Genomic DNA, 26955 nt, shown 5'->3' with positions numbered 1-26955 from the left:
AGTGGCCCCCCTCCCGCACACACACACACACACGCACACACGCACACACACACACACACACACACACACACACACGACTCAGCTGCAGTTATATCTTTGTGTGTGTGTGTGGGTTGTGGGGTTGGTAGCTGTCAGGTGTATCAGTAAAATGACAACGTCTCGGTCCACTGTTTCTGACATGTCATTTGTCTTCATCCTCATGTTTGTGTCATCAAGCTCGAAACACTCAAACTGCAAACATTCGGAGTGCTTTATAAACGTGAATATATTGCTGTGTGTGCACGCATGCATATACACGCCCATGCAAAACATTTGGTCATATTCGTTTTTAGCCACCAGTCACGTGAAAGTCTCTGAGGGAAATTGAGCTTAAGGGTGGAAGCTGTTTTCTCTCTGTCTCTCCCAGACTGGGACTTAGCTATACTTGATAGGAACATCCTCTCTTCTCTTTCCTTCCACTACTCCTCTGTCACACACATGTGCGCACAATCACACACACACACACACACACACACACACACACACACACACACACACACACACACACACACACACACACACACACACACACACACACACACACATTTTTGTGCTCACTGTCTCTCCCTGTGGACTAAAATCTGTTCACTACTCTAAACTCTGTGTAAAGTTGTGTGCTTCCAGGTTTGATCCAAACTGCAGAAAGGCTTTGAATATGTTATTAATATATTTGCCAACAAAATTTGTTAAAGCAAATTTTTTTTTTGTAGCTGCAGAGAGTATATGGCTATTATGGTTACTATATGGCTAATAGTTAAAGCATTTGTCTGTCGCTGTTGGAGATTAAGCTCTTTGTCTTGTGAATGCAGTTTGGGGTTGTACATTCGATCCATTATGTGGTTTGAGTTTAAATTGGAGTAAATTGGAGAAATGGAGGAAAATAAAATTGTCATAGTGTGATTACTTTGAACAATTTATCTGGGTGTATGATATTATCTCGCTAGTCACTGGGGAACAAAATCACTTTAGTACACGATGTTGACAGATTTAAGCGCAACAAAATGGCAGTTTCCCCCGAAGGCTGTCAATGCATCTCGTTGTTTGTGATCACTTTATTAGGTGACAGTGTAAACATTAGCCTCACACATTCAACATATGACCTTTGCAATCTTAATTAGCACCTTCTGTTTCCTCTCTACTTATTTTTACGCTAAATTTGTCTGAGAAAGTTGCTATTTTGTGATACTTGAGTTACCAATAATAACAGTGTCAATATCTTAATAAGCCGTGACATCCACTGACGGTAAAAGCGTTGCATTATGAAATTGTCTCATGCTCTTGTGGCATTGAAATAACTGTGGGCTAATTCATTCTTGAAAACATCAGTTTCATGACTACTGCTCTTCCCCTCAGTTTTCTGTTTCAACAAGACGTGGAGTGGATCTGTGCCACTTCATTTGGAATGGGGGGGGGGCCTTGCTTTTCAAGCCCCCCCCCCCTCCCTCTTTTTGATTGTTTTTGAGTTGAAACACTTGAATCCATGCCAAATTTGTTTGTTATTTTCATAGCTGTAATGGACATTGAGTGGGTGGGGTGCTTGAAAGCAGCATAAGTGAGATGACAAGTGAGAGGTATCATTGTCTAGCAGCTTGATGTCTTGTATTTCTGAGCCAGTTTCTGCAGTGCTGAAACAACTAGATAACACAATTGTTAATGGATAGAAGATTAACAGTTTTCATATTTGATTAATTGTTTTATCACTCAAAAATGTCCTAGCCTCTTAAATGGGAAAATGTGCTGCTTTTCTTTGTTTTATCTCATGGTAAATATTTGGAAAAAAAATGAGCATTTTCATGGCATTGCTTTGGACATTTTTCACTTTCTTCTGATATTGTATAGACTAAACTAGTGCGGCGAAATGATTGGTTGATTACAAACAAGTTTTTGTCAAGGAAATACACCAACCATCCTCTGGGTTCATCTTCTCCAATGTGAGGATTGTCTGCTTTTCCCTGCGTTATAAAATTGTAAACACAATATCTTTGGGCTTTGGACTGTTGGTTGGATCAATCAGGAAGTTTTTCAGTATGTTAAGTGTGCTTTGTAGTAACAAGGCCCTCAGAGAACTCTGCTTACTCGCTGTCACACACAAACACACAGACACACACATTACCATCATCATCACCCATCACCACCAGTAATTCACTTGCCACATAGCAGATAGACAGAAAGACAGACGCCCTCTCCTGACAGCCGTTAAGGTGTCTGTTCGGCATAGTTGTCACAGCAGCTGATGGTTAGTTACTCTCTGTGTCGTTGTCACTTTTGTTTGCTTTCATGTTATTCATTGAGCATTTCTGTTCTTAAATTTAGCTCACGATGGAGCGCAGCTTGTACTTTGCAATGTTGCTTGCAAGTACAGTTAGCTCTGACATCCCCAGGATTTATTTACTTAAGTGTAGACGCTCCTGTTTGTGCGTGTATGCGTGCGTGTGTTAGTATGGGTTGTATGGGTTTCTGTGTGTTAGAGATACGGCTTGCCCTCGCTTGTAAAGTGATCTGTCTTTCTCCTGTCTCTGCTGTGCGCTCCGGTAAAATGATTCTGTTAAACAAAATTGCCTGAAGATTACACACACACACACACAAACTGCACACGCACACAATGGCCATTATAAATGAGTTCTCCCCAGAGTGCTACTTTTTTTTTCTTTAACAGGTCTTGAAATAAAGAGGACAGCATGTACGTTGAGTCTTTGGCGTGTGTGTTTGTCTTTGCAGTGCACCGTTGTTCATGGACCAGTTTTGCATTGTTTATTAAGAGACTTTTTTTGTACCCTTCCTTCACAGTTCAACCTCTCTTCCCCTTATCTTCACAGGAATATTAATCTTGTTGTTGTTTAGAGCGCGAAGTGGCTTAAGAATCTCTGAATCTTTAATCACTCGCCCCTGGGTTGACCAGTGTAGTTAGGAAGGAGTACAGTTGGAGATGATATAATGGTTCATTGCGCACTTATCCTGGCTCCGAGATATCTCTAGTTCTATTTTTGTTGCTCCAAAACTGCCTGTTCACAGTTGTTTAATACCCAGACAGATCTTTACTCCTGTCTCTTTTATCTTGTGCTTGGCTTGAATTAGTGTGTGTGTGTGTGTGTGTGTGTGTGTGTGTGTGTCACATCGGTGTGATACAATGAAAGTCAAGTAGATAATTCTGAGGCTGAGCATGAATCCATTCATCATCAGCTGGGATTAGGTGTTTTTGTTTGTGTATTTTAATCAGTCATTAATTAATTAAGGTCAATGAGTTTTTAGCTGATAATTGGTCTAGCAATCAATCAACTGACTCCCTGGCATGTACATCTGCACGCTCTTAATGGGATACTCTCAATTAACCTGACCCTCAGTCCACCCAGACAACTGACTTCTTTATCGCCACTGGAAGCTCATGGCTTAATGAAAAAACAACTCTAAAGAGTTCGGGGTTAAATTAGGAAGCTCCGCAGCTAATAAGACTGCCTTAACAAGAAACAAGTGCAGCTTGTTGTGCTCATTGTTGTGTGTAGCGCTGATGTAGTGTCTGACTGTGCAGTAGTGTGTGCGTCTGTGCACAGGTACGTGCGGGTCTTTTTATTCCTGCCCTTCACCATGGGTGATTGGCTAACAGTCGCCTCCAACCTGAAGTTGACAAAAATCAATAAAATCACCTGGGCCTCACACACACACACACACACACACACACACACACACACACACACACACACACACAGAGAAGCAGAGCAAAACAAACACACAGCCTACTTTAGTCAGGTCTGTTTTCTGTAATAGAAACTTCCCACAGAAACTGACCCAGGCAGCGATGCACTCTGGCAAAGGTCACCGAACATTAAACTTCTTTGAGACCTCCAACATTAAACTCCTTTACAACATCAAACCTGCTCTCCGGTGCGGTGGTCAAGCTTATATGTGGATTTTTCATCCTCTGGAGTGTTGCATGTACTAAGAATATATTGACTGTTAATGTCGGTAAATGGATTTGAAGGGCTATCGAACAAAGTGGCTAAAGTTACTATTGACTGTGTGATAAGCTCTGGTGAGTGTGTCCATCGACGGCCATGTTGCTTGTCTTGTTGGTATCGACGATGTTGTGTATGGCACGCTGGCCTTATAGACTCTTATCAGATCCTCTGATCATTCTGATTGATCGCTCTGCCTGGGAGATATACAACACTGTGTGCAACAACAACATATTTATCTGTGGACCGAAGCTGTATCAGAGAAGAGACTTTGAGTGTGTACTGATGATTAACTTAAAGTTATTTTCTGCTATGACTAATCTCTGATGATGTTTCTGTCTCTGTCTGTTTGTCTGTCTGTCTGTATTAGATGGCGGTAGATGTGTTGGAGGGGCTTCTGGAGGAGGATGATGAAGTTGTCCAGGTAAAGTGATAACCCAGTTGTTTTCAAAAATTAACAGCTGATAGCAACCACTACAACAGCTTCACCAGTTTGCCCTTACTAACAATGTAGTAGGGATGGTGTCCCTAGTTCTACAAGTTCAATGCGTTTTTAAGTAGCAAAAGATTATGTCCTCCCTTCACAGTTTCGTCCCCTGGCTACCTTTTTCAGACCCTCAGCAACTTTATTTCTGACTAGCGACGAATGCAGTGAGTTATTCCGACCATCAGGGGGAAAATGTGAAATATACAAAAATCTATTATATTGTAGGCTTTAGACTTTATTCCCCTGCATGCTGCTCATAGTAATCTCAGTCAGCGTCTCTTCTGGCAGATGCACAGCGTCTCTCCCTCTCCTCTTGCACTGCAGGCAGGAGTGAGAGTGAGTTACTATGGTTATGGGGACACTGTTTGTTGCTCTGAAACTCCGCAATAACACAGAATGAGAACAGGGTGGTAGACAACACAGGAGGAGAACAGGTGGGGTGGAAGATGAGCATCAGACTTTCTAATGTCCGCCATTGTTGGCAAGAGCAAAATAAAACAAAATATCCCACCCAACACGAAATAGACATAAACACGATGGTCACAAAGTTAGGCTGAATGCATGAAGTGAAACTAAAATGGCAGTTAATGGCAGTTAAGTGTGCCGACTAATTGACTCTGTGTTCTGGTGGATATGTGTACGTGTGTATTACTTGACAATGCACAGGATTAACTGATGTATTTTTATGTGTCCCCTTGCAGGCAGAATTATTATTAGTTTTATTCAGTAACTGCTGCTGGGTCAGACCAACTTGTAGGCAAACCTTTAATCACACCACTGGGAAGGGGAAAGCCTCAGCCTGAGCACTCAGTTGCTTCTGCTGAGCCACTGTATGTGTGTCACAAGGAAGGGTATACACACCCATACATTACTTGCTCACAACACTAGCGCACACACACACACACACACACACACACACACACACCCACACACACACACAGTATGACTTAAATGACTTGAAAACTTGAATGCTTATTAGGGAGTGGCATAAATTACAGCATTTTCTGTGCTTTAGTAGGAACTATGTGCTGCAAATCCCCACTGTCGGTGGCAGAGGAAGTGAAGGTGTGCCACAGAGTGTCAGACAGAAGTGCACAGCAGTATCTCGCTCGCGCTCTCTCTCTCTCTCCTCCACTCTCCCCCACACACCCCTCAGCTGACAGATTGAGAGCAGTCATCAGGGGGCTGAACTTCTAAACTCGCTCCAGAGACGCACAGCTGTGACACTTTTGATTTGAGTGGGCCTAAAGCAAATCACACATGCATACAGTCATCCCCAGTTGTAATGGTCAGAAAGTGTTTTGTCAGATCACATCGCAGTTAGGTTGCTAGAGTCATATTTGTGAAGTCAGAAGTGTATGACAGGCATATTCGACTACATTACACTCCCTCTCCTTCTCTCCTCCCCTCTCTCCCCCTCTTTGTCTTACTCTCTTTCTTGTTTCCTCTCTTAAGTGCAGTAGATAAGTTGTTAGCTCTCGCCTCTGTCTCCTTACTCTTACGTATCTCAAAGTTGGAACCTTACTTATAAAATGTTAAGTCTGCACAAACAACTGAGCTTGTTCCTTGCAAATCTTGTTTCAAAGGTATTCAGTTCATTCATGATGCTTTTGTTCTTCCTTCAGCAGCACCATATGGGAACTAAGATGTGCCTTCACTTTGAAATAACAATAGTCCCAGTGATTTGATTGACAGACGCAGCGTTTATTTTATTATGTGTGCTTCTGTCTGGGGTTGTGGAAGGCTAGAGAGGGATTTCTGAAGTTCTTAATTAGCTAACTTTCTCATGTTTTAATTTTGAGTGGAGATACACAAGCCATCTTTACCACATACACAAATATTGCGCAGTGGACCATCTGTAAAGAATGGTCTTGCCTTGTTCTAGCTGTTAAGGAGGCATGGTTTTCATTTGTGAAGAAGTAAAGATTTTTTTTCTAGGTTCTGCATTCACATAAAAATCTTTCAGTGATAACAAATGTCATACTGCTGGTTCTGCAGCATTACTACATCTATCCAGTGCTGCTGCTGTTCTGATAAGTTTGGCTGCAGGGGGTAGCCTCCCACTCAGCATGCTGAGCTGCAATTCTGAATTCAGTGTGGCATGCCTTGAAGTGTTTGTTAGCTAAATGGCTGATTTGGCAGAGGTGCGGGTCCCACTGCCTCTGCCCTCAATGAATAATGAATAAAGCTAATATTTGTATTTTGGTTCTTGAAGAACAGTGGGTGGTTGATCTGTGGCCTTAGATGAGAGGCGCACACACACCTCCAAGTTCACTGAGTTGAATATGATTGTGTTTGGAAGAGCAGGCATAGCACTGTGTATGTGATTATGTAGGAGAAAGAGAACAAGCTGATTTTGGTGTATCAGCATCCTAACTTACAGTTAAAAATATGCCTCCGCTGACTGTTGACTGAACTCTGTGGGGCAATGGGATTATTTCAAAACAATGTTCTAGGTTTCTATTTATTTATTTTATTTAACATATGGTTTATACATGATGCTCTTTTGAATTGAGGTTGATTGGTGCCCACACATCTAGTGTCAGAATCTTGCTAAGGGTTGTACGTTTGCAACAGAAGAGGCTAAATCATTATCAAATATTTGCAAATAAATTAGCTAGGAAAACAGCTGTGTTTTACACATGAAATTTATTAGCTTTGGCAAATGTCAAAAGTGTATTTGAATAGTGTAAAAGAGAACTACTGGAGCGACATAATGACATAAGCGAAGATAATGATTTATTATTCTTGACATTATTTTGTTCTCCCAGTGATTGATCTAGTTGTGCTCTGTTGCCCCAATCTGATCCAGCTGTTTGGAAGTTTTAATAAAGGAAGCTGGACTTTGAAAAAAGAGCCAATTATTTGCTGCTTTGATGGATCTAAAGCTGTGTATTTAAAATAAAATGATACTGTTGGTCTCCTGGTGAAAAAGTGTCAATTTAACAACCATGATGCTGGAAGAAAGTCCTTCATCAGAAGCTTGACTCAGTAAGGGAATATTGCGCACATTGGAGTGTGCGGATGCTTTTCTTATTATGTAGACATTGTAGCTGTAAAAAGTAATATACCTAGAAAGGAAATAAGATATTACCACACTAGAATGTAAAGCAAAATAGAAAAAAAGTCTTATAAACATATATATAAACATGGCACCTGGCAATGTCAGTATATCACTGTAAAGGGTGTGTGTGTGTGTGTGTGTGTTGTCACCTTGAACCTATGCAAGTATTTCATATTTATATTGTCTCATTCATTTTCCAATAAATATATCAATATAAATAATATCTGCAGTGTAATGGACAAATCACATTGCATCAATATGTAAAAGTACATTTCATTGCATTACAGGTCATCTTAACTAACTGATATTTATATATGCTGTTTTGTTTAGCTAAAGTGGGTAATTTGCCTGGTGTTTTACATGTTTAGCATTTCAGGCCATGAACCTAACCTGCTCTGGAGCAGGCATGGTGTATAGCTGAAATCACCGTGATGATGTACATCACTGAGAAATGAGTCACCAATGTGCAACCAGGAAACCAGAGTGGCTGAGTTAGTTTGTTAGTTCACTAATCCATCTTTCTGAGATAGGCCACTGGACTGTGGTATTTTCGTTTCTGTATGATTTCTATCCAGGCAGAAAGACATGCATAATAAATATAAAAAAATTGAAATTATGTGTCGAATCAAACGATTAACAGTTAATGAAGAGATTATTAAAAATGATTTTGTCCTTAAAGAGTATTATAGAATTTGAAATGCAAAGAAGATATTTGTCTTAGGGCATTTATTTTTTATTTTATTAGGGATCCAAGCAGCAAAGCCCTGTTGTTTTTGTTCCCATTATTCTTCTTTCTTTCTTTCTTCTTTTTCTCTGCTAAAAGTGTTTGGGCTGCAAAAACTGCTGGACGAAAACTCACCAAAATTGGCAGATGGGTTGCAAATTCCACCCATTACTCAGGTAAAAAAAAAGAAATCGCACTCATAGACCTCATGGTGGCTCTATAACAATCAACTTTGCGGTTTTGCAATTATCTCCAAAAACGGCTTTGCTTAGAGTCAAACTTCTTTCATTATTTTAATTTCTAGATTCATCTGTATCTTTGCTCCAATAGTCTTCTGCTCTAAAAATATAAAATTATATGACTTTTTATCATTTTTCTCTAAAACCTATTTTTGCGACCTGAAACTTTGGCAGGATCATCTACGAACGTTGCTGATCAAAAGTTATCTAAAGGACTTTTTTTTTTTTCATACATTTTTACTTTTGTGTATTTACGTACAATTTTACATAAATGCCCGTATATCAAAATTGGCTTAAGCTATTTTAACCAAACTTGATGCGTCTGTTTTGCTGAGCAGTCTGGGATATTCTTCCACTAGGGGGCACTATACTTGCAAAAAGTTTATACCTCATAATTCGTTGCATGGATTCGTACAAAGTTAGTTTTTTTACGATCAAGGGTCACTACTCAGTTGATGTATAAAATTTGGTAATGATTGCTCAGAGTGGGCGTGGCTTATTACAAGAAATGGAAATTTCTAGACATTTCTCATTCCTATTCAAAAAATCTTAAGAAAATCACCCGGACGTCCTAGAGAGCTGAAATTTTTTGAGCACATCCACTGATTTGTGACTAACGTTTGCCTCACTGCAATCTATGGTCAATTCAGAAGTCAGTCCCTCTATATTTTTCAAAATATGCTAAATCAATTAACATCTCAAGTCTTTCTTCAAACACTACCGTCGACACAGACATTCTCTAGATGGCTGATATCAAGTGTTTCAAGGGGTTTTTAGATCTGTGAAACGGTGAGTCTGCAGTGATATTCAGTATCTTGATGTAACTTGTACAGTATGCACAACAAATTATCTTTTTTGCTCAGTTTTTAATCAAATCCTATCAAAATAATTGACAACACACCCAAAACCAGCAGAATGATGTGTGACCCCCCCCCCCCCCGAATTTTCTCACCAACATCTTCACTGTTGTAAGCGTTTTAAGTTCAAACTGACAAAACTATCCAGGTCTGGCACATGTGTGTAGAAACTGGCTCTCACCAGTAGCTCGGTTGGTAGGTCACCTATTCTGGAGATCTGAAGTTCCAGGGTTCAAATCCCCAGGTGACCAACTCAGACTTTCTCACAATGGGGATGATCAGAGTGACTCTAAGTTCTCCAATTTTATTTGGATCCCATAACACTTTATTGTTTATTTTTCTCTGCTTAAAAGTGTTTGTGCATCTTAAACTTTAAATCTTGGAAACACAAAATGTTGCAGGTGGGTTGAACATGTCACCCAGTAGTCAGGTACATATTAAAATCAAGTTTGCGTTTCCGCTGTTATCTCCAAGTCCTAATTCTTCATCACTTTAATCTCTCAAGTTGTCTGCATCTGTTCTTCTCTGAAAATGTCAAATGTTGCTTTTTTCACAACTTGCTTGGATCCCGATCATTGCTGCTTGCGGCCATATTTGTATTATGTTTTAGTTATGTTATGTTTCAATAAAGTAATTGCATCTTTGCTATAGAAATGAAAAACAAATTTGACAGATGGTGAGATGGTCAAGTCACAGATTTGAATTCATTGTGAATCTACAGTATGTGCGTTTACAGTATACTGTATGTCAGGATTGGATCATGTTGACAGTTATTTTATAAGTGATGGATAGCTTCTGTCTGTGCGATTCCATATGTGTGAAACCTTGTCAAAGAAGGATTGTGGGATTTCATGCAGACATGCTCCGTGAGTGTAACAAATCTTTTTCCCTTGTCACAGCTCACTTACTGCAACAAAGAACACTTTCTCTCTCTCTGAATTTCTGTGCCTCATGCCCCCCCCTCAAACCTCCTCTCTTTCTCTGTGCCTCCCAGGTGTGGTATCTCTCCGGCTGGGTGTGCTACCTCCAGTTGGAAAAAGCTAAGGAGCAGCAAGAAAGAGGGGGAAGAGAAGTAACTGAGGAGGAGATGGAAGAATGGAAGGCATTGAAGGAAGCGGCCAGATCGTACCTGACCAATGCTAAAAAGGTAATTCACGTCGAGAAAATGTCATTACATCTGCCTACAAATGCAGATACAGTATAGTTGTGGTTCATTTATATCATTGACTAATTATTCAGTAGTGCACAGTGAGTGGTGGAAAGTAACTAATTTACTCAAGTAATGGAGCAACGCCTACAAGCTAGTTCAGGCAGTCAACTCACGCTGCTCTAAATATACCAGTGATATGCCTCACATTCCACATTCATCTAACAAAAACACCAAAAATGTCTGTTTAAATAAATATGAAGTAGTAGTCCAACAGAGCTCAACAACAGGGGAACCGGAAATGCACGGAAGCTAGCTGCTGAGAAGCGCAAGTGGAGATAAATCAATGTTGTAATCCCAATAACTAAAGTAAAAAGCTAATTTAATAAAAGCAGTTAACTTTGAGCTCCTCCCACGGGTAAACGGCATAATTGTAAGGGCATAATCCAGGCCAACTACGGGTGTTTATTTGTCCAAAGGTTGCAGCCCTCTCCACACATTTCAGAAAACAAACATTTTAGAATTGTTGTCCTGCTGTCTTGCTTACAGCCCTGACAAAGCATGAATTCATATGAAAACAAATCTGCATCATGTTTTAGTTCTTTCGGCATCAGTTTAATCCGTTTATTGCTATTTAATCACAGCAAAATGTTTACTTTGGGTTCATACAGCTGTAGTAATGGCGAGTTGTGTTTATTCATGTTATCGCGTTAAAATCTCCTTCTCGCGTTGTGTGTGAACACTTGCAGCGAATGTACTCATGCGAGGAAAGCGTCGCGAGGAGGAAATTTGCGGTTGGTCTGAATGCTGCATTAGGCACCGCTGTGCAATACCCATGCTGTCTGATCAGCATCTTGATATGCAATTATTTCTGAAATTATCTCGGCAAAAGAAAAATGCTTACTAACAGATTTGGACAGATTTGTGAACGATATTTGAGAGAAATAGGCCTTTTGTGTACAAAAAAAAAAAAGAAAGTCTTAGATCTTTGAGTTCAGCTCATGATGAATGGGGGCAAAAACAAAAGTGTTGCGTTTAGAATTTTGTTCAGTGTACGTTACAGTAATAAACATTTCATACGAGTTGTCTGTCTACTTCAGTAGAAATTTGAGTATTAGTATTTCCATTTCAGAACACTGTACTTCTACTCCTCTACATTTATCTGACAGCCGTAATTCCTAGTTACTAAGGTTATTCCATAGGTCATAGTTGGTAATGAATTATGCAAAAATGATATGTCTGATATGTGACAATTTGATTTAAAAGGCAGGAAACTTAATAATTTTGAGGTTTGGAAAAAACAAGACGGGAGGTGGAGTGGTTAGCACTGTCGCGTCACAGCAAGAAGGTCGTGGGTTCAAACCCCAGTTGCCCCGGCCTTTCTGTGTGGAGTTTGCATGTTCTCCCCATGTCCGCGTGGGTTCTCTTCGGGTGCTCCGGCTTCCTCCCACCATCCAAAGACAGTCAGGCTAGGTTCATTGGTGTCTCCGAAATTGTCCTTAGGTGTGGATGTGAGTGAGAGTGGTTGTCTGTCTATGTGTGGCCCTGCGATGGACTGGCGACCTGTCCAGGGTGTACCCCACCTTTCGCCCGATGTCAGCTGGGATTGGCTCCAGCCCCTCGCGACCCTGTACATAGGATAAGCGGTTGACGATGGATGGATGGACAAAACAAGACATTTGAAACATTAGTTAAAAATGATATTGTCCAGTCACAATGCAATTGTCAAATTGGTAGGTGTGTTCAAATTCAGTAAACTGTAAGCAACTGACCAAAACAAATCGATGGGCAGCCATTATCTTGGAGAAATCACAGACCATTCATTTAAATGCAAATTCAAATGGTCAATGTAGTCTCCATTTTTGCTTCTTTTTTTTTATACGGGGGGAGGGCTCTCATTATCACCCCCATGGGTACTGTCTTGGAGTATTTAGTGTGGTATTGGTAGTTTTAGTTTAAGTACATGATCTGAATACAATCAAAACACAGGGGTGGGACAGAAGAAACACAACAATATACATTTAAATTGTTATTCTTGTTTTTATTTAGAATGCTTGACATTGTCCTTCTTAATATGTAACTGCCAACTTATTATGTCCATTTTCTTAATAAAAAATAATATAAATATAACTTGGCTAGCTAACTAGAATATTCAACAGTTAATGCGCATTTGGATTAGATATTGGCTGCCCTTTTTATGTACATTTTCAGCCTGTATTCCCGGTCTACCCCTCTCCTGCCGTATGTACGTAAGGTGGAATGGCTACGTGTCGGGACGATTGAAACAGGTGTTTCATCTCCTGATTTTTAAACTTCACTAGCTTCTAAACTGTAACACTTTGACATTTAAAACTTCAGGATGTTTAAAGTACTAACTAATCCGTTGTGTGATCATGACCACGGCACATGAAGCAGTAAACACAACTCGTCATTCAAAAAAAAATGATTGTCCCGGCTCTCCCCTAAATGTAGGACTGTGAATGTGAGAGGATCCCAACTAAGCTCCACTGTTGCCATAGAAGTTTCTTTTTATTACAATTTCAATAATGTTTAACTACACCCCTGTCTTTCTCCCATTCCCCCTCACACACACACACACACACATACATAGTCGGAGCGATGTGTCTCATTCATTCTGTCATTCTGTCAGGGAGCAATGCCTCTATGGAGCTGTGATTCATGTTAGTCTAAAATCCAATAGGCTTGTAAATCAGATAGCACAGACTGCGGGATGGCAAGCCCCACCTATGTTTTTTTCCCTGTCTCTTTACCTCCCTCTCCCTTTCACCTCCCCACCCTCTCTCCTCCTCTCCCAACCTACCGTGTTCCTCTACAGATGAGTAGGGGCAGCAGAGTGGCAATATATTGATATCTGTCTCTCTGGCCAGCAGTGTAGTGACAGGCCTGTCTAACTAGCATCCACTGGGGATGTCCACAGCTGCGGCAGGAGCGAAGTGGGCTTTGAGCTGCCAAGAGGGAGAATTGAAGAAACTGTGGGGAGGAAAAGGAAGGCACTTGGGAGCATATAGATTTGAGCTGCCAGCTTTTTGGCGAGTTAATAAAGAAAAGAAAAACAAATTGAAAAAAAAATGGAATTGGAAAAATAGGGAGAATTAAGTACCTTTGCACAGAGGGAAAGAATGCAAAGGAATAAAAAGGTGGAAAACGGTGAAAGATTGGGTGAGCTGTCAGAGCGTGACAAGTAAACAGCATAGCAGTTTCTTTGTAGAGTGAGTGAAGCAACAGGCACAGAATAATGTGGTAAGGTAAATGCACAAAGACCTTGAAAAGGTGAGGTGGAATGTGGAGAGAAAACAGCCCTCTTTTGTGGTGCACTTAATTCCTCAGCTCGGCACTTTTGCTCACGTGTAGTCTATATTGTGTAGTCGAGATTCTCCCTTGTTTATATCAGAGCTTTGTTTCTGAGCATCACTGTGAGTGTTAATTATTAACGATGAGTCAGTCTGCTAGTTAAAATGGGCTCCAACATGGAAATGAGGCCTCAAAGCCCAACGGCTTGTTTTGGCGCCAGTCCATTTCTCTGCATACTTTATGACTTTGCTGTGTGTGCATGTGTGTGTCCATGTGTTTGTGCTGTGAAACCGTGAGAGAAAGTATGCATAGGCGCACCTTTATATGGATGCGCACATTTAATTGGTAAGTTGTGTGTGCCAACTTGCATATCTAATTATTTGTTAAGAAATGTCTTCATTATTCATCGCTTCTGTGATTGATACACATGCATGCTCAGACACACACACTGCATTCACCTGAGGTGCTCTAAAAAGGAGTGATAGGGAAGAATGGATGGCTTGAGAGGACAAGAAAGATGTGTAGGAGAGGTGCAGAGGGTGAGCAAGAGTAAGAGAATGAAAGGGGAGGTGGAGAGGAAACAGATTGGATATGGGATACGGGTGTGTGTGTGGTTGTGTGGGTGTAGGGTGTGTAGCTGGTGAATAGTGGCGAGGGTAAAATCAATAGTAAACCGGACGTGAAATGGAATTTGAGTCTCAGCCAGATAGGGTGTGATTGAAGAAGGATCTGCAGTTGTATGCACACAGGACAATGCTATATATGTGTGTGCATGTGCGCACGTGTGTGTGAGTGTGCACAGAGGCAGCCAGGGCAAACGGAGGTCAAAAGCTTTACTATTTGATGTGGCTGAAAGAGTATCCCATGAGCAGGTATATGGTCGTGGGTATGGTTTGACCAAGGTGTGCTTGTCATGTCATTTTTATGCCTTTCCCTACTAATGATGTGACAGGAGGACTGAAGTGTTAAGGCGCGTGCGTGCGTCTGTGCATGAGTGAGTTTGTGGTCAGCCCTCCTAAGACTTCCAGCGACATGAACTGTTCACACTCATGAAGGTCTAATCTCAGCCAGTGTCACACCCTTGCCAGCGAAGAAGTATTTGTAAGTGTTTGTAGGATAGAGTGAGACAGAAGTTAAGAGGAAGATGTGTTGAAACAATTCATCTAATTATTGCTCTGTTAGTACTGTAGAGTTGTACAGTAGGAGGGCTCTGTTTGGTCCAGAAAAAGGATGGGCAGAGCAGGATTGAGGATACAGAGGGAAGTTGAGAGGAGGGGACACAAGGGGAAAATGGTCAGGAGACAAGCCGGGAGAATGAAGGGATTAGCAAATGAAATGAAAGAAGAGGTGAAATGAAAAGGGAAGTTAAGCATAGATGTGGAACAGAAGGTGAACAATGATGGAATGATTAGGCTTTCACTACATAATCAGCCTATCTTTATTCTGCCATATGAATTGTAGAAAAAGGTTTCTACCAAGAAATGAGCGGAAAAGAAAACAATTTTCTGGGAAGGGTACATTAGTGCTTTATTATTCCATTTTTGTCGACAGCATACTGAACAAAAGATAAGCACTTACAGATAATCTTTCCTGGACCAAACTGTAGATGTGTCCAAAGGAATTAAGTAAGAATAGAGACAGAAATTAATTTTAAGGTAGTTTATTTCTTATATTGTTTACGCTACACACAAAATTTTTTACAGATAATTAAATGTATATTTAATATGGTAACATATAAATTAAACGAAATACACAGTTGTTTATATGCATATACATGCACATATACACCTAGAACATTTTGCAGTATTTGTTGAGGAAGCTTAAGAAGGCAAAAAACCCACCTGTGCCTAGTTCTTGTCAGCTTTTACAGAGGAGCAACAGAAAGCATCCTGACTGAATCACTAACTGGCATGGGATGTGCACGGCCCAGGACCGGAGGGCTCTGCAATGTGTGATTAAAATATTGGTACCCATCTCCCAAGCATCAGTGATATCGGTGAGGTGCCTGCGCAGAGCCCAAAGGATATTGAAGGACAGTACCCACCCAGCCACAGCCTGTTCACCCTGCTGCTTTCTGGGAAGAGATATAGAGGTTTCTGCTGCCGCACTACCAGACTACAGAGCAGTTTTTCCACCCAAGCTATCAGACTTTTAGGGCCCATGCCCACCAAAGCGTTTTTTTTTTTTCTGACGCCAGCGTCTTTTTTCAGTTCATTGCAATGGGAGTGCTGTGTTATTACAACATGGTAAAAACGGCAGCAGCATGACAAGGCACTGAGCTTCTTTTCCGCGCTGAGCACTGAGCGTTTTTTCCGGTCCCCGAGAGTTAAAAATGTTCCACTTTGGGAAAAACGTTGCACTCGTCACTGTCACTTTTTACTCAGCTGTCCAATCACAGTAGAGGTGGGGCGGGACAAATACCACAACGTAGCAACGCTCAAATTCATCCTCAGCACTGCTCCACTGATTATAGTTTATTTCTTTTGAGTCTGAGTATTTTTATAATTGCTTTTATATTAATGTGTATTGTCTACTATGTAGCAGAAGGGAGTTACAAACTCAATATCACTCACAAAATAACTCAACCATTAGACCTTTGAGAAACAGTGTCCATTTATTTTGACTGTGTTTGAGCACCAAGCATCATTGATGTAAAACACCTTGCGCTCTGACGGCTCGTACACGGTCCACCTGCTTGATCTAGGATGTTGATAAACAGGTCTCTGTAATAATGTGGACACAACAGTCTCTGATTTCCGTTACTTGGCCAACCTGAGTCCAATTTTGTTCGGACCAAAACTTTAGGAGCAGCCTTAAATCCAAGCTGGGCCAGCATGGCTCCTATCCCGGCTCTCTTTCTTCTCCACTGGGTGATTACCGCACCCGCTGTGGTGCCTGGTGCGGTTGATCGGATCATCTAAGGTCCGCTGCTCTTTAATCCAAAAACCCCAGATTCCTTTTCCAATGACTGTATTTCTGTCATATGTAAAACGTGTTACAGCAATATGGGCAGAAAAAAAACTTATTTATGTTATGAGTTGTAGTTTGGTAAATTTTTCTTTCATACTCTTTCAAAATTAAATCTGTAGTGCAGGTGACAGTATAATGTCAATAAACAGAGTGAGACCTCATTCAGCATGAGAAGCACTTATGCTCTATTGTGCACCCAAACTAATGCGAACATGGCTATAAACTTGGAGCTCAGAGAAGAATCACAAGTTTCAAATTGGGTTCCAAAATTTCTCAAGGTTTGCCAGTTCCCAGATGAACGTACTGTAGCAAAGGGCATTACTATTACATTATTATTTAACAATATGCTGCTATTGTGTGTCCACTCAATATTATGAGTTATTTTGACCCTGTTATCTTCTATTATACTAACTGTGGCTCACTGCCAGTGGCTGTATGTCCAGGATGAAGAACAGTAACGACTTAAAATTTATAAAATTCCTTAATCATTTCAACAACATCACATGGGAGTATACAAAAGACAAGAGTCATGCTAACAGCTCTGTGAGGCTGTACTTAGGCACAGTGGGGCATTGAGCTAAATGCTAATGTCTGCATGCTCACAATGCTAACATGCTGTTATTTAGCAGGTGTATAATTTACCATGTTCACCATCTGAGTTTAGTATGTGAGCATGCCACCATTTGCTAATTAACACTAAACACAAAGTATGGCTGGGGCTGATGGGAATGTCATTAGTTTTGCAGGTATGTGATCAAGTAAAATTTTGACCTGATTATGGTGCTGGAGGAAAAGTCACCAAATCCATCCAGTTGTTAAGATACTTTAGTCTGGAATGAAGTGGTGGACTGACTTTCTGGCAGATAGATATTGCCACTGCTAGTGCCATGGCACCAGCTTGGCTAAAAAGAATAGTGGGTAGAATGTGAAAACAGATGAGTCCATGTACCATGGCATGTGTTAAGTGCATATGTTGTGTGTGCTGGTGGTCAAGTGTGCTTTGGGCTGTGACTTTGGGCTTGAAAGTAGAGCAAAGTGGACCATGAAAAAGTTATACGATTACATACACTTACACAACAATCTCCCTCCCTCTCTAGGCAGCTCTCTGGGCCGTGAAAGTGAGAAGAGAAAACATAGGCTGTTGTAAATGAAAAATGCCTGTGTTTTTTGCGACGGCGGTGCTGATCTCAGCAGCGTTCGGTGCAGAATGTGTAAAGAATAGCTCTTGTTTGTGTAGCTATAACTGAAAGCATCACAATAAATAATCACAACCTATCCAGCAGACACACTACACTATTGATTCGTAGGAAATATCACCACATATAAATACAATTTCCAAATACGATTCAGCATTGTAGAACATACAATTTTTGCCCACATTCGCTGTATTTCTTAGATTGTTTTTCTTATGCAACTCATATGAAAGACACCCTCCACCTCTTACCCAAGGCAGTAATGTGCAATTATTCTGGGTATTGAGCAGCGTATCATAAAGCAAACCTGACTTTTATTCAGAGCGTTCGTTCTGGATAAACATCTCCAGGCATTTCAGAGTGACAGAATGAATATCAGTTGGGGTGGGTTTGTATGTATGTGTGGTACTGTGGAGAGACCGAGAGGGTCAGCTCTCCCCTGGCATCAGACCCTGTGCCTGGACCTGGGTCACGCTCCACATCTCTGGAGCTCCAACCTGCAGAGACGGCATCCACTTAAATATACACACACACACACACACACACACACACTGCACACTCTTACACTCCAAATGAGTTCCCATGGGAATGCGTGTCTCCTGTCAGGACCTGCTGTTGCTTAGAGACTGGTCCTGGGGCAAAGCAGTCACACACACACTTCTTCACTCTCTTGGCCTCGTTACACTTTTAGTAAGAATAATGGCACTCAGCTGCTTATTGTCCATGAGCTCAAGTGACTGTGTGTGTGTGTGTGGTAGAATAGTATTCCTAGATCGTATATACCATTCCCTACTTACCCTCTTTTTCTCTCTAGTTTTGTTTCTGGAAATAAAAGCATAAATGCAAATTGCTGTATCAGTTCCCACATAACACAGTGTTGTGCTTGCTGTCCTTAGTGGTAGCGCCAGTAGTTTTATCACCCGACTCCACTTTGAGCTCAGTAATTATACACAAGCAGGGTATTTTTACAGAGATAAATCTGCTGCCTGCTTTGAGAACAGGACTTTTTTATCTTGCTCTTTCACGGCATATTTCACCGAGATAACAGCTTTGATTATGTGTGCGCTCGTGCACATGTACGCCACATAACCATATGTGCTTCAGGATACATTTCTCTGTGCGTGTGTACGCATGCGTGTTGTAACAGCAAGAGGAAGATAAATGGTCTTTTTGTCTTCTGTGCGGCTGAACGGTATATCAAATGTGCTGATTTGCCAAATGAAAGACAAAAACTGTTTACCAGCGTTTTGAGATCCGTGACTGCTTTGCTGACAGAAGGCAGCTGATATTGGATATTTCAGGCGGCCTAACTAGCACTTAGAGACTTAAAACCTCAGGGCTGCTCACTTTTCCTCAACTCCAAGCTGCTGCCTACTGATGTTGTAGTGATGCACAGTTATATTCAGCAACACAACGCAAGAGCTTCTGTTAAGAGCTTTTCACTCACCATATCTCATGTCTCATAATGCCTCCACGGTATGATTTTTGCACTTGTTCAGTCTCAACGTTTCTGCTGTATAACCTACTTTCTATTTAAAATTTCCATTTTTACCATCTACTTACTAGCCCATTACACACTTGCATCATCATTTTTTGTCTCTTTTTTTTTTCTCTCCCTCTTCCCCAGCTGTACAGTAAGCTGCGATGTGATGACCACCCGATGTTGGAGCACGTGGAGCAGCTGTTAGGCGAGCTGGGAGGAGAGATGGAGGGAGAAGAGGTAGACCCAGTCTTGGATGAAGACTATGAACCCTGTAGTGATGATGAGGAGGAGGAGGAAGAGGAGAACAATGCAGAGGCACCCATGGAACACTGACCCGCAGTCCCTTGCTTGTACTCTGTGATTTCACGTTTGCCCATCATGCTTCCCTCTAGTTTAAATGTTCTGGTGCACTCTCTAAAGTGCCTTTTTTTATTGATTACCCTTTCACACCCAAAGATGAAATTTGAATACAAGTGAGATGCACAAAAAGAGTGGCATTAAAAGCTGCAGTCTGCTCAATCTCTTTTAGTCAGTTGAGTAATGCTTCCCTTAATCTCCTTGACAGATGTTGATGAAAGAAATTAGTTTTAGAGCTTTACTTCTAACCGGCAGCCAAAACAAAACACCTTTGAATGCTTTTACCTCTTATACACACCCACGCATTGGTTTCTCAAATGTAACAAAACACACAAAGGCTGCACATTAATTACTTCAGCTCTTCCTCAATACAACAGCAGCAATAGCAGCAGTTTCCTTCTCTGACTGCTGTAAAGTGAAATATCTCATCAGGGTGTAAGCATTATTAGGAAACTGTGTCTGCCAGCAAACAGTTAATCCTATCTTTACATGTAACGGTTCTAATATTCCAAGTTTATGTGCAATTCTTGAATCTTTATGCCATTCAGTTTACTCGCCTGCTTTGGATTTTCCTCCTTTTTTTGTTAACTTATTGGATTCAACAAGACAAGTCACAATAGAGAGAATTTGACATGAAGTAATGCAGCATGTGTTTCTCTCTCTCTCTCTGCTAGAAAGTTCAAAGTGGCTGGCACAAAGCCTTTCAGAAAGGAGAAACGGGCAACTCTGACTTCTTTTTTTGTACTAGTTTTCACATTGCAGCCTTTTAAAATTCTCAGACAGGGTTATGTAGTGTAATGGCATGGCTTAGTCGAATGGCATACAATAATGGGCCGATGCTTTTCATTTTCCTTTATATGTTGTATGCAATCGAGTGGTGAAGGTGAAAAGGCAGTCTTTGTATATCTGAGTGGTAGACGGCTACACATGCAGCTACTTACTGTTGAGAAAAACAGTATAAGATTTGAATTTTTTTGTGAACCAACAGCAAAACACTTGTAAGACGAAATGTAAGACGCTCATGACACAGATGTCAGAATGAACATTTTAAAAACCTCTATTGTGACAATATTGGATTGATTTTTTCCACATTTGTGTTTCTTTAATGTCTGGAAATCTGCACATATAGTCCATCCATATGTATCTTGCTTTTGGTTCCTGCTTTTTGTCTCATACATAATATCATTTTAAAATGCCATTCGCACATTAGATTTAATGCGCCTGCAAAATATATTGGACAGTTGTGACTTTTCTCAAGCCTTGATATATTTTTGGTGCATATCAGTGCATATCTGGGGAGTTTTTGTCATAAACTCCCCAGATACCTTGTAGTAAAGGGACTATTGCATGTGATGTGCATGCTGTAAGACACATCCACAGTGTATTTGTCCATGCCTGTTACCAAACACAACACACCACAGGCATTCACTGCTGCGCAGCCCCTTTGAAGAATTTCATAACCGGTAAATAGGAACTTTATCTGAGATCCTGCTCTTGATAGTGACCCAGCTGCAAGCTGAGAGGCCTGTTTGGGAATAAAGGAGTTCAGATACCATGATCTGATGTGTGTTTGTGTTTAAGGAGCGTAAAATAAAGCCCAGGAGAAAAGTTTCCTATGTGATTGTTTGTATGTGCGCGCGCGTATATGCTGCAGATATCGATAGCTTAATGTGATATGATGCGTTGTTATTTGTGGACTGGACCTTTGCTGTGCAATGTTCAGTTTATGATAATGCACCAGGAGTACAGGCCTCCAGGACTGACTACCTGAAGTGATCCTGTCATCTAGCATTTGGCTTTATAATTAAAATGGTCTCTTGTATGTATGTGTGTTTCTACATTTTTGGGTGTTTGTGTGTATGTGTTACCGCATGTGTCCATGCAGCTCATCTGCAGTGCTGTGTGATTAATGACTCCAGGGGTGAGTGAACATCAGCGGTCAGCCCTTTCTGGTTATTCTCAGCTGACCTAGTGTGAGTGGGTCATAGTGGACACAAAGCCTCAGGTGATCTCAAAATCCTTGGCTTTTCTCTCACCTGTACGTCAGCCTCAGCACTGCGGGAATATTTTCACTTGCTGAGAGCGGGGAGTGCAGTTTCTACACAAGGACACACATTCAATCACCGGGAAAGGACACTCACTGTTTACTCGCATTCTTTCCTGCTCTATGCTGAAAATCTCCCTCTGAAAGGCCAAAATGGCTCTCTGAGAGGCCAAAGCAGAGCAATAATCAGACTTGTATAAAAATATTGCCACAAAACAAATCGATATAGTTTGATCTTTCATGTTTTTGTGTTTCAGATGTCCATGAATTAACAAATAAATACATAAATAAAGAATTCATTACAATGTATGCATGGTTAATGCCTGAGCTGCATTCATACATTAAGCAGATTTGTCTTTTTTTTTACCTGGATGTCAAGCTATCTTTGGAGTCCCTAGCAGCATGTGTTCGGTCTCCAGGGAAACCAACCCATAATTAGTATTTGTGTGTGCGCGTGTGTGCCTGTATGTGTTTTTTAATAATCGACAGTAATGAGATGAGCGGAGGGGAGAATAATCCTGGCTTAACAGCTTAAAAATGCATGTGTCGTCATAACAACATCCTGATTGGGACTTAATCATTGAAATTCAGACACACACACACACACACACACACACACACACACACACACATATCAACCACCAATTGTCTATGCATCAGATAGCTCAATGTTACTAGCTGTGTGTGCATGTGCTGTTTATCCTCTACTTCTACTATGCGTGTATCGTTGACTTAATTAGAGAGTTAAGCAGGGTGCTCCTCTGAAGGGATTAAGGGGGAAATTATCAGAATCTGGAGTCTTAAAGCTGAAACCAGTTAAACGGAAACAGGAGGAGGGAGATCAGGGCTCAGAGGAGAAAGGAGTTTGAGAGGCAATTCTACTGTTTATACACACATTCGCATGTTCATTTGTGTAAATTGTTCTCTTGAAGTCACGCTCAAGCACTTAAATTTGCTTCAAGGTGTACAAGCAATTCTTTCAACCTCTCAAAGCCACTATTTCAATGTTTTTGAACCATGGACACCCTGTGTTTGGATCCAGGAGAGGTTTTATGGATATTCTATGATACTACTAGACAGAAACTCAGACAAGCGGTACAAAGAAGACCAAGTAAAAAATCGACTCCCCAGACTTGAGGATTGACGGATGGGAACTGCATGTCACTCATCTATATCTCTTTCTTTGTGCTGTGGCCGTGCAATCAAACAGCAAATTAACGACATAATGGGAGCGATGGTTATCTGACCCAAGGGTTTTCCTGACAGCAACTGTGAGAAACCATGAATCAACCAACCTTTATCCTCTGCAGTGAAACCATTTCCTCTATAGGATGGATTTCCTGGGTAATGGATGCAGTGAATCTGACCTGGGAAACGCTCTGTAGCTGATGGATTGACACAAAGGGTTAATACTAACAGCTTTGCAGGGCTTAATATAATCATTAAAAGGTTATATGGTTTGTCAGTGGTTATTGGAAAAATGTTTTTCCTCGAATCGATATGGCAAGAGGTCACAGTCCATTATTTATATATATATATATATAGATTCATTTTATTGTTTTAAATTAAATATTTGTTGAGGAAAAGTTTCTCTGAGAAGTGTTTTTCTCTTCATTATATTCTGCAGAAACTCATTACATCTCATAATTAACTCTCAGACAAGTCGCCTTCATCATTGATCTGTGTTTTTGGTCAATAAGGCTGTTTTAGACTATCCTGCTGCTTCTATTGTCTAAGGATTGAATGTGTTCATGCATCTCTGCATGCACACAGTTTGTGCCTGTGTGTTGTTTTTGTTTTGTGTGTGCGTGCATAGTAATCTTTGGTGGGAACATCTGTCTCTCAGAGATAACATAACCGGGGAATTAGCCATGCTGTCTTACAACAGAGCATCACATCTCACTATTACAGCCTTCTAAATTATACCCTATTACACCTCTGTGTGTGTGCGCGCGCGTGCAGAGGAGTGTAAGCAATGTGCTGACAGTGTCATGTCCTTGGGTGACTGTGCCAAGTTTAAGAGTATCAGGGAGCCCACTACCTCCTCTAAGCCTAGTTATTTCTACATAATACAAGTCCTACACAAACAAGTCCCTCCACAATGATAGAGGCAGGCACAGTAAATTAATAAAATAAAACAGAAAATAGGCTGGCGTTTTATAGGATAAAGGTGCCTTTTCTGGTTCAGAACCATACACAGTAATATATCTTTGTGATGTTAAATCTCTGAACAACCTGAAGCCACTTAGCATTCCATTCATTGCAGCATCAGCAGAGTTTTTTGACGCATCAGTGGTGACAGATTACTCTTTGAACTGTACCTTTATGCGAGTTCAAAAGCTAAGAGAAGTTAACAAAGTGATGCATCAACTCAAAATCATCAGAAATGCAGAATGCTAAATGATCAAACAATATTACTAAGACGGCAAACCGACTGTTTAACTGATGAAAAACACAAATTTCTATTCAGTTTGTAGTACATTCTAATTAGCATCGTAATCCTTTTTAACTTTATTTTCAAATGCAACTTTTGAATGTCATTCGGTGGCTCAGTAGAACAGTTACAATATTATCCCTGCCGTTAGTATAACTACTTTTCCTAACAGGCACAGAGATTCAGTAAAAGGATGTAAATTGGAGCGGAACCGCCTGGTACTGTATGTCACACTCTGCCACGACTCAAGAAAACTTTTAATGAATGTCACTGTGAGAGAAAATGTATGGGGAGTGCCTTCTCTGTGTCATAGTTTTGCAAAGCACATTGTACTGTGAAAGTCTGTGCTGTACAACAGGGTTCGAACACGTGAAATATGTTGACTCTGAATGGGGGGGGGGGGACCAAGTGTAATGGTGCCTTTTCTTCCGCACAGTCAGAGAACAGCCGGGGGAGCTGAACGCAGCCCCACTGACCTGGTTGAATCAAAGAGAAAGGTAGGAGGCGAGACCACAAAAAAAGGAGAGAAAGGGAGAGAATAAGACATGAGAAGTGTCTCATTTATACTGCGTTGCTATTTGGGTCAGTGGATCGCTTCAGTAGCCGTGAGGGGCTCTTTTTGCTCAATGCAATCCATACTCACAATCTAACCATCAAATGCGGTGCGAGTGGAGGTGAACCTGCCCCTGCACTGAGCTCTCTGACTGCTGGTGTGTTTGACTGAGTGCCAGCTTTAGTTTTTATACCTCATTAATTCTCAGGAGCGATTGACTTGAGGAAACCGCTTCTTCTCGATCATAAATCAACTCACACTCCCGCGTGCGCACACAAGTAGGCCTACACACACGCGCACACAACAGCAAAACATGAACACACCAGGGGGTGAATCTCGGGGCTTTGGTAATGATTTAATCAGTCACTGACAGAAAGTACAGTGATATCGTGATTACTAATTTCCACATGACCCCTGTGTGGATAACTGTGTGTGTGTGTGTGTGTGTGTGTGTGTGTGTGTGTGTGTGTGTGTGTGTGTGAGAGACATAAAATTTTGCCTTATAATAAAGTTAAGGTCCCAAGCACTCCATATTCGTGGATGTAGAAATTGCTTTAAAAATGATAGGTTTTCTAAAGTAATTGTTTTTAAGCACTTTTGTTTGTGCATGTGTCTGATCTCTATACATGCTATATAGCCTATCTATAATGCATAGAAAGTAGAGAGGACAAGGAGGGAAAATTGGAGTGAATTGATTTGGTATCTTCTCCCTGATTATCAATATAAGAGGACTAAGAAGTTGCAGTGCATTTGAGTATCTCTAAATTAAACTCTGGGATAAGAACAGGGTAGTACGGTGTGTGTGTGAGTGTGTGTGTGTGACAGAGAGAGAGGGAGAGGTAGAGATGGAGAGGTTTGATGCTGTAACAGCTGCTAATTATTGCTGCTCTATATTTCACACAGTCTGTTTGATCTCCGGTCCTGTGGAGAAAGATAGGGATTCTCTGTCTCTGTTTCTCACAAACTCACACACTTATATATACACAGACACACACACACACAAGCTCAATGGTCAGGAGGAGGAGAAAGAGGAATTGTGCTCTAATTACTGAATCTCTGCAGGGGTTGACTTATATTTCTAGCCAACACCTCGGGACTGGGAGTGTACATTTTGTGTCTGTATTTATGTCACCCCTTGCTGGAGCCCTCCCCGTGTGCTGGGCTGTGTTCACTGATATCATGGAGGGCAAATCAATCCAATCTCTCAAAGCACTCTGTGTAGTCAAAGTCTGTAGACCATCTGGATCCCGCTCTGTTCTGTTCTCTGTTCTGCTCCCTGAGAGCTGGCCGCTGCAGCGATCAACTGTTTGGCAAGCAGCTTTAATACATCCGTGCCTTCAGTCACCAGACATGGATGCATAGCAACAGTTACTAACCACCATAACCTTTGGCAAGACATGCAAGTAAGAAACTCATCTATGTTTCATTAATTATGCAAGAAGTTGTTTTTTTACTTCACATATGATATTCAAGCACAACATACACTTCAGAACTGCCTGGTTCAGATTAACTGAGTGGATATTTTTTGGCTTTGGGCATCCCCAGTACAGTGAACCAGTGGTTGAACTGGACGAAATGCATCTGCAGAATGCATCTTTGGACTAAATGATTTGTGTGTTTAGCAATAAAAATGACGAACGGCACACTGTAGTACAAACAAATATGGTGCATTTTGAAGGGCATCATCTAACTCTATGACTGACACATAAACACTTTCACGCTGAGTCTTGTGTTACCATTATTTTTTCTTCAGACCCCGTAGGATGGTGGTTTTCAACTTGGGGATCAGTACATTCACAAGTGGAGATGAATCGTGAGATAAATTTAAGGTGAGATGATTACCAGTGTAGGAAATAAGAAAATCTAAGTTCTGCTGCTACAAAAACCTTTCTCAGATCTTTGCTTTTTTGTGAAACACTGTAATTCACCTTCTCTGGCATGTAAAACTTACTCCAATAAATGTTGAGGGGAAAAATATCTCACGATTCATCTCCAATAAACCACAAAATATTAATTCTTTATGTGGAATGTGTTGCACCATGTTGCACGATCAACACGAATCAGACAGAATGAGAAAAAGCATTAAAGCCCATTTATTTTCA

General features: G+C 40.9%; 1 protein-coding gene across 3 annotated transcripts in view; it reads left to right on the top strand.

The window, feature by feature from the left end:
- Positions 1-21648, top strand: part of si:dkey-12j5.1 (probable assembly chaperone of rpl4) — a 28488-nt gene extending 6840 nt beyond the window's left edge. For all 3 annotated transcript variants that reach the window (XM_038711587.1, XM_038711585.1, XM_038711584.1), the window contains exons 9-11: positions 4360-4413; positions 10355-10507; positions 19610-21648. In XM_038711587.1, coding sequence (XP_038567515.1) covers positions 4360-4413; positions 10355-10507; positions 19610-19798 — 396 coding nt within the window. In that variant the 3' untranslated portion in view covers positions 19799-21648. The remainder of the gene's footprint in view (positions 1-4359; positions 4414-10354; positions 10508-19609) is intronic.
- Positions 21649-26955: the final 5307 nt, after the last annotated feature.

This window comes from Micropterus salmoides, unplaced genomic scaffold (assembly GCF_014851395.1).
Source record: "Micropterus salmoides isolate LMB-PRFRI ecotype aquatic unplaced genomic scaffold, ASM1485139v1 Ms_hic_scaffold_11, whole genome shotgun sequence".
In the NCBI taxonomy this organism is placed as follows: domain Eukaryota; kingdom Metazoa; phylum Chordata; class Actinopteri; order Centrarchiformes; family Centrarchidae; genus Micropterus; species Micropterus salmoides.
This window is presented reverse-complemented; position numbering and strand designations above follow the sequence as displayed.